At 43.6% G+C, this 18,164-nt stretch overlaps 1 protein-coding gene across 2 annotated transcripts in view; it reads right to left on the minus strand.

The window, feature by feature from the left end:
- Positions 1–1,114: 1,114 nt before the first annotated feature.
- Positions 1,115–18,164, minus strand: part of GATB (glutamyl-tRNA amidotransferase subunit B) — a 96,410-nt gene continuing 79,360 nt past the window's right edge. The window contains exons 11-13 of one of the 2 annotated variants that reach the window (XM_077770908.1): positions 16,966–17,044; positions 3,393–3,527; positions 1,115–1,912 (exon numbers count right to left, since the gene is read on the minus strand). In XM_077770908.1, the coding sequence (XP_077627034.1) occupies positions 1,784–1,912; positions 3,393–3,527; positions 16,966–17,044 (343 nt within the window). In that variant the 3' untranslated portion in view covers positions 1,115–1,783. The remainder of the gene's footprint in view (positions 1,913–3,392; positions 3,528–16,965; positions 17,045–18,164) is intronic. The other variant, XR_013336799.1, reaches the window with a different exon arrangement.

Below are 18,164 nucleotides of genomic sequence, written 5' to 3' on the forward strand. Positions count from 1 at the left end.
CAGGTATTTCCATGATGGTGTTTTTCTCTGGAAATGATCAGTCCAGAATACAGCCTACACCAGACATAATTTTGGAAAACTGTCTTCATCCAGCTGCCTCTCCAGCCCCATCACCCATTTTAGCAAGACCTTGATTTAAAAGGGTCTGGAAAGATCCTCCAGTATCATCTGTTGTAAAGTTTGCCGAGAAGTCAGACCTTTGGGTGAAAATGTAGTTTGTAAGACAAAACTGAACCGTATTATTTCTTACAAAAGGATCCTGCCAGAATCCAGTCTCAGACGGTCCTTCCCCATTTGTAATTCAGACCTGCAAAGTGTGGAGAGAGGATGGACTCAACCCTTCTCTCCCGAAAAGACAACGCTGTGCTTCTAGGTCCAGTAGGTTGCCAGTATTGGAACAGAATGAGTGCGGGGCAGGCACATGGCTGCCTGTGTGAGGTAACACATTCTCTATCAATTCTGAGCCACTCGTTTTGTCGCAAGCTAATTTTTTAAAAACCTTACCTCTTCATGCTTGTCTAGAACAGACCACACAACTGGTTTCCTTCCTGTCTCTGATTTTGGCTGGGTCAGGGGGACACTTACTTAGGTAGAGAAGTCCTGAGCAACTGCCAGCACCCGGGGCGCCACTCGTTGCTACACTGGCGACGGGGAAGGCCTGCTTTTCTCTGGTTCCCCAGCTGCCACCGTTTGTGACAGAAATGCTGCAGAATCTAGTGTAAAACCGGAGCCTCCTAGGAGCCTGTTCTCTTACGCCATGGTCTGACACGTGCTGTTACAAGGTGGCATTTGTGCAAGTGGTCTTGGAGCACCATGTGATGGAGCTAACAAAGGCACGCAGCGCATGCAGGGGCGCTCCCGTGTGTTACAGGGAAACAGCTTTCCTGTCACGAGAACAGGGGTGAAGGCAACCTGGCCTTCATGGAGAGGTTGTTAACTGCACCACAATTACTGCTAAAGGTCAAGATTCTGATGTACTGGTTTATAATCTTATTCTTCCCAGGCAAAACAAATCCATTTAATGTTAGTTATTTTTTTCTTTTTATCTTTTTCTCGGCCNGAAGTGTAAGTTAATTTTTTATGTGATATTTCAGTATATATTTTGTTCATTAAATTTATTTGAAAACTTTTTATTTTTTTATGACAAATACTGTTTCATTTACTCTCAGACCTCTGGCTCCCAGGGATCCCGGGGGAGCTGAGCGGACGGGCAATGTCACTTTTACTCTGCGATGAGTGCGGGCTGGCGAGACTAACACCATCCTTCCCAGCCCCGCGGGGCCTCTCTAGACAAACGTGTGTTTACGGCATGTCTGTGCTGGTGTGGTTTTCATCTCCACTCATCTGCTTGCAGGACTAAAATAAATACTGCATCCAGACCACGGTCCCTCTTGCTCATGCCTGGCACATAGAGCAGTGCCTGGCTTTGGGGACTTCCTCGGAAATAACTTGTTAAGGGAGGTATGGGACGGGAAGTTTTCCTAGAGCCGTGTGTCCCGGTTCAGAACTCCTAAGGCCTGGAAGGCGCTCCTTCAGTGCCGCCGCAGCCACCCTGGATCTGTTCCCACGCCAGCCAGGCGAACGGGGCTGCCGCTTCTGGTTGGAGCAGGTGGCATCCCAGGGCACAGCGTTGGGTCTGGCCCTGCGTGGCCTGCGGCGCCAGCTGGGGCCAGGGACTGGGAGGCGCCGGCAGGTTGAGCCCCTGGACATCAGGTTTCATGGGCTCCGGTTCTCAGGCACGGCCGCTCTGCTCTCCCGCAGGCAGAGACGGACCCAGAACATCTCATGACGACAGCTGCTTCTCCAGGGTCTCCTTTATCACAGTCGGATCTGCTCGGCTGTGAGTTGCTTTTCGGACCAGCCCAATCAGTCTGTTTATAGCTCTGGGGTTTCCCCTCTTCATGTCCATTACCTTTAAAGATAGATAGAAGCTGTTTTAGAGGAGAAAACAATGACATGCATACTTAAAAATGCTAAATTAAGGCTGATGTTTACTGAAACTTAAATTTAGGTTTTCTTTCTTTCCCTGTTAGGATTAGATATAAAAGGAGAAGGGGGCTGCACGAACTTCTGAGGTTTCTAGGCTTCTGTCACAGAGGATGTCGCCACTCTGCCCTCTGATTAAAGTGGACAAGAGGGCCGTGTGCATAACGAGGCACCGTCCACAGCAGGAGAGCTGGCGTGCCGGAACGAGGGCGCTTTCCTGGGCGCCACAGTGACACGGGGACGCAGAGCTTCTCAGTCTTGGGGGTGAGTAAGGCCCGATGAATGGTCTAGTCTAGTCGGAGTGAGGTCCTTCTCTAATCCCCCCGTGTGGTTGGCAGGCACGGAGATGCCCGGCTTTCCTTCTCCCCCACTCCCTGCCAGGGACACGCGTTTGTCAGAAAACAAATCCGCACAACGGCAGCTGTCCCGGAGCACGCGGGTCGGGGAGTGCGCTGCGGTGGGCAGGATGCGGACAGCAAAGCAGGAGGCGCCGAAAACCTATCAAGTGGCCACTGACTGTCAGGGCCACCCGCCCTGAACCCCGGCTCTGCGGCATCTTGATGGGTAATAACGTCTGTGGGCATCTGTACTCGGTGCTGCAGGTCGAGTCCAAAACTGAAAGCGTGTCTTTATCAGTCACTACCAATGAGGCAGGAAGATGGAGATTGCTGGGACCCAGCATAAGCTCATTTTCCTTATCGAGAGCGCTTTTCAGAGCTGTTAGTGTCCCTGGCAAGTCGATGGGTGGGTGGGTATTATTCTGAAAGAGATACCAGCAATTTTTTCCCCACTAAAAAATCTCTAGACAATATGATTACACTTGGGGAGGGCGGAGGGATGGTACTCATTTTCGCTTTTATATTTTGTTCTATGCTCAGAACACAGAATGACTTGGTTTTCAGCTATGCTCCTGTCAAGGATTTTCTCCATAATTTACAAGTAATTTCCCTTTCTGCCTTTCTTCCTACCTCTTTTAGGCATGGAGCTAAAGCGTTTGCCCATTTTTCTTCCCTTTCGGCAGTCATGCCTGCTGTTTGTTAGTGAGCGGTCTCCTTATAAAGCAGAGTGAGCCGTAACACTGCCAGCCCCGGGAGAGGGTGCCGTGCTGGGAGGTCAAAACTTGGATCCAGTGAGCTCGATAAACACCCCTATAAACTGAACTGCATGAGATTAAACTCCAGGGGTGGATTTTCCTTCTAGGAAAAGTGGTATTTATCTAATATTCACCAAATTTCAGCTCTTGACCTTAGCTGAAAACAGACAAAATGTATTAGGGAATTGCTGAGCAAGCTGGGCCGGCCCCAATTAGGAGGTGCCTCTGGGTGGCGCAAGGGAGCAGTGGAGAGGCTCCTGGCCTCGGCCTGGCCAGGAGGGTGGACCCTCTCCACCCTGCTGGTGATAATTACCACTTGAGGATGCTCCTCCATCACAGCGTGGCACACCCGTTCCAGTGCCTCTTCGTCCTGCATCAGTTCGAGCTTCCTTTCTGAAACAATCTGCGACGGCGTCTTCCCTTTACTCCTCCACAATTCCTCAAACACCTACGGGCCGGAGGAGGGCGAGAGGGACAGAGAAGTGAGGATCTGCTCCACCTGCCGCGGCCAGGACAAGCAGAGCTGGGGCAGGAAGAGCAGATGCAGTGAATTCCCGGCCGTGTGGGCCTGTCCCATGGGCTCCCTGTCGCTCCTGACGTGCCTACCCGACTGAGCTGTTCCCGCAGAACAGAGCCTGAGACGGGCCCTGTGGGGACAGCAGGCCCTTCCCACCATGGCAGGGAGAGGCTGGAGGAGCTGGGACGCACAGGGCCTCTGCCACCTGGAGTCAGAGGGCCAGGCCAGCCCTGCCTCATGCCCACTGCATGGGTTAACTGAGGTGATAGTCTGTTGAAGGAAGGGGCAGCGCGGGCTGAGAGATGTAACCCCTGCACTGAAAGGAAGTCCAGAGAACTCAGCCTGCTGGGAATTATGATTTCAGGGAGGCAAGAAAGTGGCCCCATAATGAAGTTACAAAATGGAAAATAACTAAAAACATAAATCATAACCCACACGGGCCTCTGCCATGCCACATTTATCCCCTACCGGTGGGGCTAGACCCAAATCTACAGTAATTAATAGTTAATGGTGTATTTTCTACCTAAAAAAAAAATAACAGCAACAAATCCCCAAACTTATCCAAGTTGGGGAAGAAAGGAATTCATTTTTAAAGAAGGCATTTTCTAGGGTAGTTTTCCTCCTCCTCCTTGTTTTTCTAGTGAAAACTGGAAGGGGTAGGGGGTGGGTTCCCGTTAGTCTCCTGTGGCACCTCCTTCATCTCCGCCTGCAGTCAGTCCTGAGCACTGAATGTTCCTTATGAACATTCGGGCTGAGGATGGGCCAGCCAGGAGACATTCCTCCCAGAAAAACAGAGCTTGTCAATAATTAGCACATACAGCAAAGCAAATGAAAGGGAAGATGCTTGGTATCTCAGCAGGGCTCAAAGGTTTCCGCAGTCTGGACAAACCACAAATATTTATTGTGGCTACAACAGTCAGTGCACCTTCTGCTCAGCTATCAAAATACCCACGGAGACTGTGGCCGAGCGGTGTCTTTGGTGGGTCTTCCTAGAAGGCCCTCTGCAGGGCACCCCTCTGGCTACGGCCTCACAGCTTTGGGTGCGTAGAGAAAACCTTGCAGACTGCTTAGAGTCCCTGCTCTTAGAAAAACACTGACTATATATGCCTCCAGCCAATTTTTCATCTATTTTTTCAGCCAGAAAATGGGTAAGGCATTGAGGGAGAGGGGCTCAAAAACAGTTAAGAACTTTCCTTGCTTTCAACAAACTTATTAATGGAGCCTCAGCAGCACAGGGATTGGAGAAGGGAACAACGTGTAATGCAGAAAAGCACGTCTGAAGAATTTCTCATCTATTTCTTAGATTAGAAACTTCTTAAATTTCTTAAACTGCAAAACATGATTTCTAATTATATGAGTTAAGTACATGTTGAGGGTATAGGATGAAAATGGAAGAGTAAGAAGATCCTGAATTTGTCTCCTTCCATGGCCGCACCAAAACTACAACTACATCCAGAACAGCCATCTCTGGGACAACCTGAGCCTAGCAGAACAGCTCTTCCACAACTAAAGATCTAAAGTGAGGTGGGCAGGAGGGGCAGAGATGTGGGTTGGTCAGGACCCACACGCCTGTGAGGCACTCCACAAGCAAGAGGGAAATCACAATGCAGATGTCTCCCCTGAAGAGCTTGGGGTTCAGGACATCAGGCGCCCCTGCCCCGGGGACCTGTACTGAGAAGATGAGTCCCCCAATAATGTGTGTCTTTAAAAATCAGCAGCAATTAGCTCCGGGAGAGCACAAGGGCTGTAGGAAACAAGAGGTTCTGCTCGCTCTTTAAAGAACTGACGCACAAACGCACTCTGACACCCAGTTCATGGGCAGCAGTTTGAAAAGTGCCAGGCTGGGGCGCCCATGTGGCTCAGCAGATTGAACGTCCAACTTAGGCTCAGGTCATGATCTTGCAGTTCGTGAGTATGAGTCCTGCATTGGGCTCTGTGCTGACAGCTCAGAGCCTGGAGCCTGCTTTGGATTCTGTGTCTCCCTCTCTCTTTGCCAGTGACCTGCTCGCACTCTCTCTCAAAAATAAACAAACATTAAAAAAACAATCAAAAGTGTCTGGGCCACATAAGGAGATTTATGGACTAATCTCAGGGTATGTGCCAGAGGTGGGTGATTTGGGGGAACTTTCTTGGGCAATGGAAGCACTGATACTCTCCATCTACCTTGGAGCACAGCTCAACCCACCCAGACGTTCCCCTGCAGGCGCCCGTCCAAGCAGCTCCTGTGCACCACCCATGGGGAGTAGCGGGGATCAACATGCTCCCAGAGGGCTCCTGCCCTGCTGCACCCAGCAGGTGGACCTGGCTGGCCCAGCCAGCGTGCCTCCAACAGTGACAGCTGGGCCCAGGAACCAGCTGGTATGCCTGCCCATATGCCTAGGGCACCAATGGCCAGTGCCAAATGCGAGAGAAAGGGCCATGCGGCCCACAGAGGAAACAGCCCCAGAGCACCTGGTTCTGGTGATCAGGAGAGGCGGTGTTTCTGGGTCCTATAGGATACCTTCACATAAGGTCACTCCTTCAAGACTGGAAAATATCACTGATCTCCTTAGTACATAGAAACAAATACAGAGAGTTGGGCAAAATGAGGAGACAGAGGAATATGTTCTAAACAAAAGAACAAGACAAACCTCAAAGAACTAAATAAAATGGAGATCAGCTATCTACCTGACGAATATTCAAAGTAACAGCCGTAAAGATGCTTACTGAACTTGGGAGAAAAATGGATGAACACAGTGAGAACTCCAACAAAGAGGAAATATGAAAAAGAGCCAATCAGAGCTGAGGATTACAATAACTGAAATGAAAAATACAGTAGAAGGAATCAACAGCAAATCAGAGGATGAAGAATGGATCAGCATCTGGAAGGCAGGGTAGTGGAAGTCACCCAAGATGAGCAGCAAAAAGAAAAAGAGGGAAGAGAACCTTAAAAGCAACAAAAGGAAAGCACCTAGTTATGGACAAGGAAAGCCCCAGAAGACGATTAGCTGATTTTTCCACAGACACTCCGTAGGCCTGGAGGGAGTGGCATTATATATTCAAAGTGCTGAAAGGAAAAAACCTGCAACCACAAATCTACCCGGCAAGATGATCATTTGGAACTGAGAAGAGAGTGTTTCCCAGAAACAAAAGCTAAAGGAGTTCATCACCACTAAACCAACTTTAGAAGAAATGTTACAGGGGCTTTTGGAAACAAAAAAGAAAAGGTCACAACTATAAGAAAACTGTGAAAGAAGAAAATCTCTGATAAAAGCAAACATACAGTAAAGGTAGTATAAAGGTTAAAAGACAAAAGTAAAATCAGCTATATCTATAAAAATTAGTCCAGCAATAAATAAAAAGAATGAAAATAGGACATCAAAAACAATAGGAAGGGGAGGAAAACCAGTGTTTTTAGAATGTATTTGAATGTAAGTGACCATCAACTTAAACTAGACTGCCATGTACATAGGCTATTATATTATGAACCTCATGGTAATCGTAAGCCAAAACCTGTAATAGGCACACACAATATAAAGAAAAAGAAATTCAAACATAACACTAAAACTCATCAAACCACAAGGGAAGAGAGAAAGAGAAGAAGAAAGGAATAGAAAAGAACTACAAAAACAACCAGCAAACAAATAACAAAATGACAGTAAGTACATATCTACCAATAATTACTTTAAATGTAAATTAATTAAATGCTCCATTCAAAAGACATTGGGTGGTTGAATGGATAAAAAAACAAACAAACCCAGGACCCACATTTGCTACAAGAGACTCATTTCGGACATAAAGAACACAAAGATTGAAAGTGAAGGGATGGAATGAATGCAAATGAAAAGAAAGCTGGGGTGCCAATAATTGTATCAGACGAAATAGATTTTAAAACAAAGACTGTAACAAGACAAAGAAGGGCACTACATAATGGTAAAGGGATCAGTCCAATGAGAGGACAAAACAATTATAGTATCTATGCACCCAAAATAGGAGCACCTGAATATACAAAGCAAATATTAACACAAAGGGGGTAATTAACAGTAATACATCAGGCTCTTGAACAACAGAGAGGTTACGGGTACTGATCCCCCGTGCAGTCAAAAACCACATATAACTCTTGACTCAACAAACCTTAAGTACCAATAGCCTACTGTAGACCAGAAGCCTTACTGATAACATAAACAGTTGTAAACACATTTTGTATGTTAGATATATTATATACTGTAGCCTGACAATAAACTAGAGGAAAGAAAATGTTACTAAGAAAATCATAAGTATAGTACAGAAATGTATTTCTCTTATCAATACTATAAGTTAATATCCATTTACAAGAATGAACTGTCAGTACCTATATCAATACTGTCTTATACAAAACATTGTTACATGCACACAACAAAAAGGCATTGTGAAAAAAATATATTTATAAAATAAAAACTTTCTAATGTATGTTGAAAAAAATCTGTGTAAGTGGACCGCATAGTTCAAACCTATGTTGTTCAAGGTTCAACACAATAACAGCAGGGGACTATGACACCTCACTTACATCAATGGACAGATCATCCAGACAGAAAATCAATAAGGAAACAGGAGCCTTAAAAGACACAACAGACCAGATGGACTTAATAAAGTCAGAGCATACCAGCCCAAAACAGCAGAATACATATTTTTTCGAAGTGTACATAGAACATTCTCCAGGACATATCACATGTTGGGTCACAAAACAAGTCTCAATAAATTTAAGAGAACTGAAATTCTATCAAGCATCTTTTCTGACCATGACAGTATGAAACTAGATACTGATTTCAAGGAAAAAACTGAAAAGCACACAAACATGGAGGCTAAACAACATGATACTGAATAACCAATGGGTCAACAAAGAAATCAAAGATGAAATAAAAACACCTTGAGGCAAATGAAAATGAAAACATATATTGCAAAATCTGTGGAACACAGCACAAGCAATTGTTCTAAGAGGGAAATTTACAGCAATCCAGGCTTATCTCAAGAAACAAGAAAAGTCTCAATTTAACCTTACACCGAAAGCATCTAGAAAACGAACAAAGCCCAAAGTTTGTAAAAGCAAGGAACTAATAAAGATCAGAGTGGAAACAAATAGACACTAAAAAACAAAACAAGAAGAACAATAGAAAAGATAAGCCAAATTGGTGAACCTTTAGTCATATTCCTCAAGAAAAAAAAGATAACTGATACCAGAGAAATACTAAAGATTTTAAGAGACAATTGTGAAAACTTATATGCCAACAAATTGAACAATCTAGAAGAAATGAGTAAATTCCTAGAAACATATAATCTTCCCTGAGTCAGGAAGATATAGAATATCTGAACAGACCAATTACTACTAATGAAATCGAATCAGTAATAAAAAATTTCCCAAAAAATTAAAGTCCAGGCCTAGACAGCTTCACAGGTAAAAAAGAAGAGGAAGGAATACTTCCACATTCATTGTACAAGGCTAGCATTCCTTCGATAACAAAACCAAGGACACTACGAGGAAAACATAACAGGTCAATGTCTGTGATCAACAACAGATGCAAAAATCCTCAACAAAACATTAACAAGTTGAATTAAAACATATGTTAAAAGGATCATACACCATGATCAACAGGGATTTATTCCACGGATCCAAGGATGGTTCAGCATCCACAAATCAAGCAACATGATACACCATGTTAACAAAATGAGGATAAAAATCATGATAATCTCAATATATGCAAAAAAACCCACCCTTTCAATAAAATTCAACATCCCATTTATGATAAAATTAAGTGGCTATAGAGGAAACGCACTGTAACATAAGAGACCATATATATCTACAGCTAACATATTCAATAGTAAAAGCTGAAAGCTTTTCCTCTAACATCAAGGATGTTACAAGGATGTTCCTCTAACATCAAGGATGTAAACAAGACAAGGATGACCACTCTTGCCGCTATCTTATTCACTGTAGTACTGTAAGTCCTAGCTTAGTCCTAGCAATCAGAGGAGAAAAAGAAATAAAAGGTATCCAAATTGGTAAGGAAGAAGTAAAACTGTCACTATTTGTAGATGACATGATACTAAGAAATCTCTAAAGACTCTACCAAAAAACTATTAGAATAAACAAATTCAGTTGCAGGATACAAAATTAATATACAGAAATTGGTTGTGTTTTTATAATAAGGAAATGCCAGAAACAGAAGAAAACAACCCCATTTACAACTGGATCAAAAAGAATAACATACCTAGGAAAAAAATGCAACCAACGAGGTGAAAGACCTATACTTTGAAAACTATGAGACACTGATGAAAGAAACAGTATGACACAAATAAATGGAATGATATTCCATGCTCATTGACTGGAAGAATTTATATTGTTAAAATGTACATACTAACTAAAGCAATCTACAGATTAAATACAATCCCCATCAAAAGGCCAACGTTATTTTACACAGAACTAGAACAAATAATCCTAAAATTTGTAGGGAACCCCACAAAAAATTCCGAATAGCAACAGCAATTTTGAGAAATAAAAACAAAGCGTGAAGCATCATGTTTCCTGATTTCAAACTATACTACAAAGCTACAGTAATCAAAGCAGTATGATATTGGCAAAAAAAAAAAAGAAAAGAAAAACAGACACAGAAGTCAATGGAACAGAGACCAGAAATAAACCCATACTGATATATGTTCCATTAATCTATGACAAAGGAATCAATACATATAATGCAGAGAAGACCATTTCTGGGAAAACTAGGCAGCTACACGCAAAAGAATCAAACTGTATCACTTTCTTATACCATTTACAAAAATTAGCTCAAAATGGATTAAAGACTGAGATGTGAGATGTGAAGCCATAAAACTCTTAAAACAGTAAAATCTTGGACACGGGTCTTAGCGATGTTATTTTGCATTTGTCTCCTCAGGCAAGGGCAATGAAAGCAAAAATAATGAAATGGGACTATATCAAACTAAAAAGCTTTTTGTATAGCGAAGGACACCATTAACAAAATGAAAAAAGGCAACCTGCTGAGTGGGAGAAAATATTTGCAAGAAATAAATCTGGTAAGGGGTTAATATCCAAAGTATATATGGAGCTCATACAACTCAACACCAAAAAAGCCAAATAATTTGATTAAAAATGGGCAGAAGACCTGAATAGACATTGTTCCAAAGAAGACATACAGATGGCAAACAGGCACATGAAAAGATGCTCAACATCAGTAATCTTGAGGGAAATGCAAATCAAAACCACAATGAAATACTACCTTCTGTCAGAATGACTAAAAACAAAAACACAAGAGATAAGTGTTGGCAAGGAGAAAAGGAATCCTCCTCATACACTGTTGGTGGGAATGTAGAGTGGTGTAGCCACTCTGGAAAATAGTGTGGAAGTTCCTCAAAAAATAAAAATACAACCACTACATGATCCAGTAATCCCACTTCTGAGTATTTATCCAAAGAAAATGAAAACACCAATTGGAAAAGATATATACACCCCTACGTTCACTGCAAAAATATTTACAATAGCCAGGATATGGAAGAAACCTAAGTGTCTATCAGTAGATGACAGGATAAAGAAGATGTGGTCTACACATACAAAGGAATATTACTCAGCCATAATCTTGCCACTTGTGACAACACAGATGGACCTACAGTGTATTATGCTAAGGAAAGTAAGTCAGAAATAAAAATACTATAGGAGTTCATTTATAATGAAATGGAACATTTAGATTCCAAATGTGGAATCATAAAAAACAAGACACACAGACTCAGGGATAGAGAATAAGATGGTGGTTGTAGGGGGCTGGGAAATATGTGAAAGGGACGAAGAGGTACAAACTTACAGTTATAAAATAAGTTGCAGGGATGTAAAGGTATAGCATAATGAGTATAGTCAACAGTAATATAATAAACTTTGGTAACATGGTATTTAGAGTTACAGTGATCATTTTATAATGTATATAAATGTTGACTCACTAAGTTGTACACCTCAACTATCCTTCCATTAAAAAAATACATGTTCACTGTAGAAAATAAGGAAATATAAAAATGATAAAAAGAAACCACCTGTATTTCCCATTCTCTCAAGATAATAAATGTTAGTATTTTGGTGTTTTTCCTTCCCATTTTTTTCTTTGGTCACATAGTTGCAATCATAACATACATACAGTTTGTGACCTGCTTTTGTTTCACTTGCTATAGAACTACTTTTCATATTGATAAAAAAATTTAATATCCACTAAGCGTACTTACCATAATGTAAATAACTTAGCCCTCTGGAAAGTATTTAAACTTTGACCAGTGTTTATTCTGTTCATCTCCTAAGATAATGCCTAAAAAATGTCCAACATTCAGAAGGAGAATGTGGAAATCTCAAGAGGGATCTAGACGTCTGGCTCACCTGTGGGGATTTAGGAATCTATGCAGCGCCTCTTTACAGGCAAATGAGGTGGAAAGCTCAGGAGATGTGGACGGTCCCTGCGGCCTGGGCCCGCAAGCTGGCACACCTGACTAACGCAGGAGGCCGCTCCTGGGCCTGCAGCAGCCACTGTGGCCGACACCGTTGAGTGGACCTGAGCAGGCCAACCAGGGGCTCAGCCTCTGCCTGGCGTTCAGTACGGTGGGACCTGACACTGGCTGGATCAGCCTGAGCCAAAAACACCAGAATGGAGGCGCTGTGAGGCAGCTTGGGGACCACTGCCAAACCACACCATTCAAGAGGAAAAGCAGGACAATGCTGGGATGGACGCTTTTAAATGCAGAGAGGCTGCTGCTCCCTGAGAAAGTAGGGCGAGGTAGGGCGGGGGTACAGAGTGACACTAGAGAAACACTTCAGCAGCCTCCAGGAACAAATGGGAGCCCCGTGTCTGGGATGTTCTCGATACTCCCGGAGTGAAAACATATCAGCTTATTAACTTCCCCAATTAGTCAAGTGGCCACTGCAGCCCAGCCCCAGCCCCCTGGGCCCATGCAGTAGGCTCCAGCTGTCTGATCTCTGCACATTCCTGTTTGAGACACAGACTGTGCACTCCTGGCTGAAGCCCAGCAGGGTGAGAGCCACTGAAGGGGCCGTCCGCCTCCAGGCCAGACTCTACAGGGCTCCCAGCCCTCTTGCTGCAAACATAATGGCTTCTGTGCTTGCCAGCCTCGTGCTGCGGCATAAATCCTCAGCTTTTGTCTGTGTTTAATCACCACCCTGGGAAGTGCTATCCAAGTGCAATTGTTTCTGGCTAGGCGTGCAGCTCCCAGGCCCTGCCGCCCACCCAAGACCAAAGTCCCTAAAGTGGGATTCTTAGGGTAATGCTGGCCATCTGTGTTAAATGGGCACTGAAAGCATGGGGTAACACAAGCTGGGAACCCCCAATCACGCACTGACCACAGAGCCAGCTCTGACACATAGGGCAGACTTCAGTTTTTTGGGGATCGAATTCACACACCCTTTCAATTACTACACAACTGTGTCTTGCTAAAACTATTTTTAACGTATCTGGAAGAAGGACGGAAGGAAAGCAGATGGTTTCGCCCGTCCAGGGGTTTCCGGGGTCAGAATGTGGAGGAAAGGCCTGTTGAAGGGAGAAGGCCGGGAGGGGGCTGGGAAAGGAACAGAAAGGGGTGTCCCTCTGCTCAAAGGCAAGAACTGTGAAAGGTCATTCTTCTAGAAAGGCACAAACATCAGCCCAAGCCCCGAAGAGAAGGAGGGCACAATAAAATGCACACAGAACTGAAGCACTCACTAAAAGGGAGAAAAAGACATCACATCATTTGTAACAGTTTTACCGCATTACATATAACTTTCTGTATTAAAAGGATTTGGTGATTTCTCTTTAAAGCAGATTCCAGAGTAGGCAAGAGGAGAGGGGTTAAGTGGCACACCTACATGTTAAAATTCTATTTCCATCTCTACGGAATCCCAACCTGGTTCCACTAGAAATGCTAACTGGGCAATCCCCAGGAGATGGTGGAGGAGCCACACCTGTTTCAGATGTGCACAAAGGAGGCGCGCATGCACACACACACGCGCGCGCCACATCATTTCCCTTGTGGCTGTGGCTGGCCAGTAGTGTGCACAACACCCAGGGCCTCTGACTCGAAAGAGGCTCAGGACCCTGAGTGTGGGTCTGCAGGTGAACCGTGACTGTGATGGCCCTCCCCTTGGTGAGGGGAGACAGGGGCTGCCACCCACAGCTTCAACAGCTAAAACTGGATCCTGTGACAGGAATCCAGATGCTTTTCTCCACAGTTACCTGGAGGTTGCTCATGATGACAAGTAATCTTTTTCTCTTCCCATTTCTGAAAAGTAGGGGTGCTACATGGTAGTAACCTGTCAACCCCCCTGCCCTTGGGGTGCCACAGGGATGAGGTATGTAAATCTCAGGAGCACTGCTGGAGCACATCCAAGGAAGGGGTAGTGAAATGTGTAAGGGATGAAATAGTGGGCAATGATGTAAAGGAGAGAGATGGATTAATAGTAAATTAGACATAAAGTGGGAGATTCTTTGGAATTCAGAATGTTAAGGACAGGATGGCTCTTTCTACGTATCTGTCATCCTTAGGAGTCAGTTACTTGGTCAACTCTTTTCCTCATCTCCTGGTCATCTAATCACGAATGAACCCTGATCTGTCAGAGGGAAATACCAAGAAGGAGTAGAAGCAGAGAGTCTGCTCTACTGTAGCATCCTTTGGCTCACAGGGTTTCTAGAAGCCAAGGCCTACTTGGATTCTTTTTAAAAATTCAGTAAAAAATTGTAACATTTTTCTCTTAAAAAAGGTACCCTACAAAAGACACAAAAAGATGCTCGATGTAGTTGGTCATTACGGAAATGCAAATCAAATCCATAGTAAGATTATCGCTTTACACCTGCTAGGATGACTATAATCAAAAAGACAGTAACAAGTGCTAGCAAGGATACGGAGAAACTGGAACCCTCATACATTGCTGATGGGAATGCAACTGGTGCAGCCAGTTTGGAAGATAGTTGGGCAGCTCCTCAAAATGCTAAATGTACAACTACCATGACCCAGAAATAATTCCATTCTTACTGGTCGATACCCAGTAAACTTGAAAATATATGCTCAAACAAAAATATCTAAACACAAATGTTCAAATCAGCATGTTCAATAAGAGCCAAAAACTGGAAACAACTCAAATGTCCATTTATTGATGTGGCGTATACTTACAGTGGAATATTCTTTACCCTTAAAAAGAAATGAAGTACTGGCACATGTTAGAACATAGATGGATTTTGAAAACATCATGTTTAAGTAAAAGAAGCCAGACACAGAGGCCACACACTGTACAAGTCCATTTACATTAAATGTCCAGAATAGGCAAATCCACAAACTAGATTAGTAAGTAGTAACCTAGGGCAAGGGGTTAGTGGGGGAGTGACTGCTAATGATTTGTTTTTGGTGTGATGAGAATGTTCTGAAATAAGAAAAGGTGTTAGCTGAACAGCTTTGTAGATATATTAAAAGCCAAAGAACTGCTCACTTCAAAAAAAAAAAAAAAAAAAACCCCCNAAAAAAAAAGAAAAGAAAAGATGCCTGGAATGGTGCCCACCCAGTATTAATGGTAGTTATTTCAAGGAGGTAAAATTTGAAAATCTTTGTATTTTTCTGTATTATTTAAATTCTTTATAACAAAAAAATACCTTCTTTTTCATCAGAAAACCATATGTGATTTTATTAAATACAGAAAACAAAGTAGCAAAAAAAAAAAAAAAGCAAACCCCCAAGGCAATAATGTATACAGGAGATTCCCTCAAGCAACATACATATAATGCCTTTCTTTTTTTTTTCTTAAGGTTTTTTTTTTTTTTCTAGGAGAGAGAGAGAGAGAGAGAGACAGCATGAGCAGGGGAGGGTCAGAGAGAGAGGGAGTCACAGACTGAAACAGGCTCCAGGCTCTGAGCTGGCAGTCAGCACAGAGCCCGACACGGGGCTCGAACCCACGAACCGCGAGATCATGACCTAAGCGAAAGTCGGACGCTTAACCGACTACGCCACCCAGGCGCCCCCATATAATGCCTTTCTAATCAGACTTTTATTTTCGTTTGATTACCTCACAACAACCAGGATTCACCATGCTTCCTTTGAACATGCTGAAGTTGATACAATCTAAAGGTGTCCCTATCTATATCTGAACCAGCCATCAGCATCTTCTAGCATTTTCTGTTCGTCCTACTGAACCAATCATATTCACGGCACTAGGTTTCCTCCCTTCCCCCTTTCCCTCGCCTGGTGGGGCAGGATGAGTGAGAAGGGGAAGATTATTTTCCCTTCTTTCATTTCAAATGCTACAATTCATCTGCTCTTATGTATACATATATATAGTTTTTTCTCCTGCCCTCAGGCCATCTAATCTTTCTGCTACTGCTGAGCACTGTCATAAACATTTGTATTCCTCTGACATCCAGGCAACCCAAACCCTTTCCTACATGTGCCAAGGTCCCTGCAGTTGACAGCCTCACTGGGTGGTGGGTAAACAGCGCCTTTATTAGTTCTGTCTCCAGTTTCACTGCACAGAGCCGGGTGTGAGCTCCACAGTGCCTCATAATTAGCCAAAAGCAGTTGCTTTTCCAAAGCCTCACTTTATACCTGCCACTACTGTCGATGTGGTATAAATATTAAATGCAAAAGGCACCATTAAAGTCACATTAAGCTTCTGGCAGAAGCATTGATGGCTTTGATACCCAAAGTTGAGATAAGACAGTCACCTTGGTGTTGTTTATCTTTCTGTGTACTTATTTGTAAGGATTTTCTGGATCCCAGGAACTTTTCACCCACCTATGACTCTCAAGTAGAAGGGAGATGAGGCAGAGGCCACCTTTGATGACAATGCTATTTTTCTCAGTTCGCATATACTGCGCACAGTTTTATCTACTAAACAAGAGGCAGTCTGTCTGACCTCATCCTCTTTGCTGGAAGACTGAATTTCAGGGGACAATCAAGCAATGAAGACAAGTAAGCCCCTAGTGCTGGCTGGGAGGCAGCAGGGGACTGAGAAGGACTAGAGGGCCGGAGAGCAGTGCCGAAGGTGCCCTGGCATTGGCGTCACGGGGCGCAGGGGCAGCACATGTGCTCTGAAGCCCCCAAAAGCTACAGTCCTGCCTTTCACATAAACAAATGTTTGGAAAACGTTCCAGGCAAAACCACACAGGAACAACCTGAGTAGCAAAGATGGAATATGCACATTACTTGCATAACACATACTGGCCTTTTTTCATTTGCTAAGTGAAATGTTTCTACTTTTTCAGTATAAAAACAGCACTTAACAAGCATTTAATACTCCAATTATGAAATTCAGTTAGTGATGGCATTTGAGTTTCACATACAACATCTACTGGGATAGCAGAGCAGTCGGAAACGTCAGGAAGTGGGGACGTACCTGTTTAGCTGCTGCTGAAGAGATTACTTTTCTGTCCAGCAGGTTGAGAAGCTCAGCCAGCGCAGAAGGTGTGACAGGACTAGCAGCCCCCAAAAGGAGAGAAAAATCAATGTACATTTCACACCATCAGCATATACCCATTTAGAAGCAGAGTGCTCGACTCTGTACGCTTAAACAATTAAACCCACACCCAGGAATGGAAATAACAGGCCAACTGGGCTCTTTTATTTATTTCTTTTGTATGTTAGGACAGAACAAGTTTCGGTGACTAGTGTTGTTTAACCACTCAGCGGTAATGGCTGTTTGGCAGAAGCTGTAGCAAGAGACAGACAACTGCTCAGTTTAATTAGTCAAAAAAAAAAAAAAAAAATTCATGAACCATGACAAGGGTAAAACAAAACAACAACAACAAAACCAAAAAAACAACCATCCAGTAATTAAATATTTTCAACTGCAAGATCAGTTTAAAAATTACTTCAAACAAGAAATGGGCAGAAGATATGAACAGACACTTCTCCAAAGAGGACATCCAGATGGCCAACAGACACATGAAACGATGCTCAGCGTCCCTCCTCATCAGGGAAATACAAATCAAAACCACACTGAGATACCACCTCACGCCAGTCAGAGTGGCTAAAATGAGCAAATCAGAGAACTCTAGATGCTGGCGAGGATGTGGAGAAACGGGCACCCTCCTACACTGTTGGTGGGAATGTAAACTGGTACAGCCCCTCTGGAAAACAGTGTGGAGGTTCCTCAGGAAACTAACAATAGAACTCCCCTATGACCCAGCAATAGCACTGCTAGGAATTTACCCAAGGGATCCAGAAATGCTGATGCATAGGAGCACATGTACCCCAATGTTCATAGCAGCACTCTCCACAATAGCTAAAACATGGAAAGAGCCTAAGTGTCCATCAACAGATGAATGGATCAAGAAGATGTGGTTTATCTATACCATGGAATACTACATGGCAATGAGAAACAATGAAATCTGGCCATGTGTAGCAACATGGATGGACCTTGAGGGTGTTATGCTGAGCGAAATAAGTCAGGCAGAGAAGGACAAATATCATATGTTTGCACGTATAGGAGGATTAGGAGGAACTTGACGGAGGAACAAGGGGGAGAAGAAGGGCGGAAATGGTGGGGGAAAGGGAGAGAGGCAAACCATGAGAGACTCTTGAATGCTGACAAAA

The sequence above is a fragment of the Crocuta crocuta genome, unplaced genomic scaffold (assembly GCF_008692635.1).
Source record: "Crocuta crocuta isolate KB4526 unplaced genomic scaffold, BGI_CrCroc_1.0 scaffold166, whole genome shotgun sequence".
Taxonomy (NCBI): domain Eukaryota; kingdom Metazoa; phylum Chordata; class Mammalia; order Carnivora; family Hyaenidae; genus Crocuta; species Crocuta crocuta.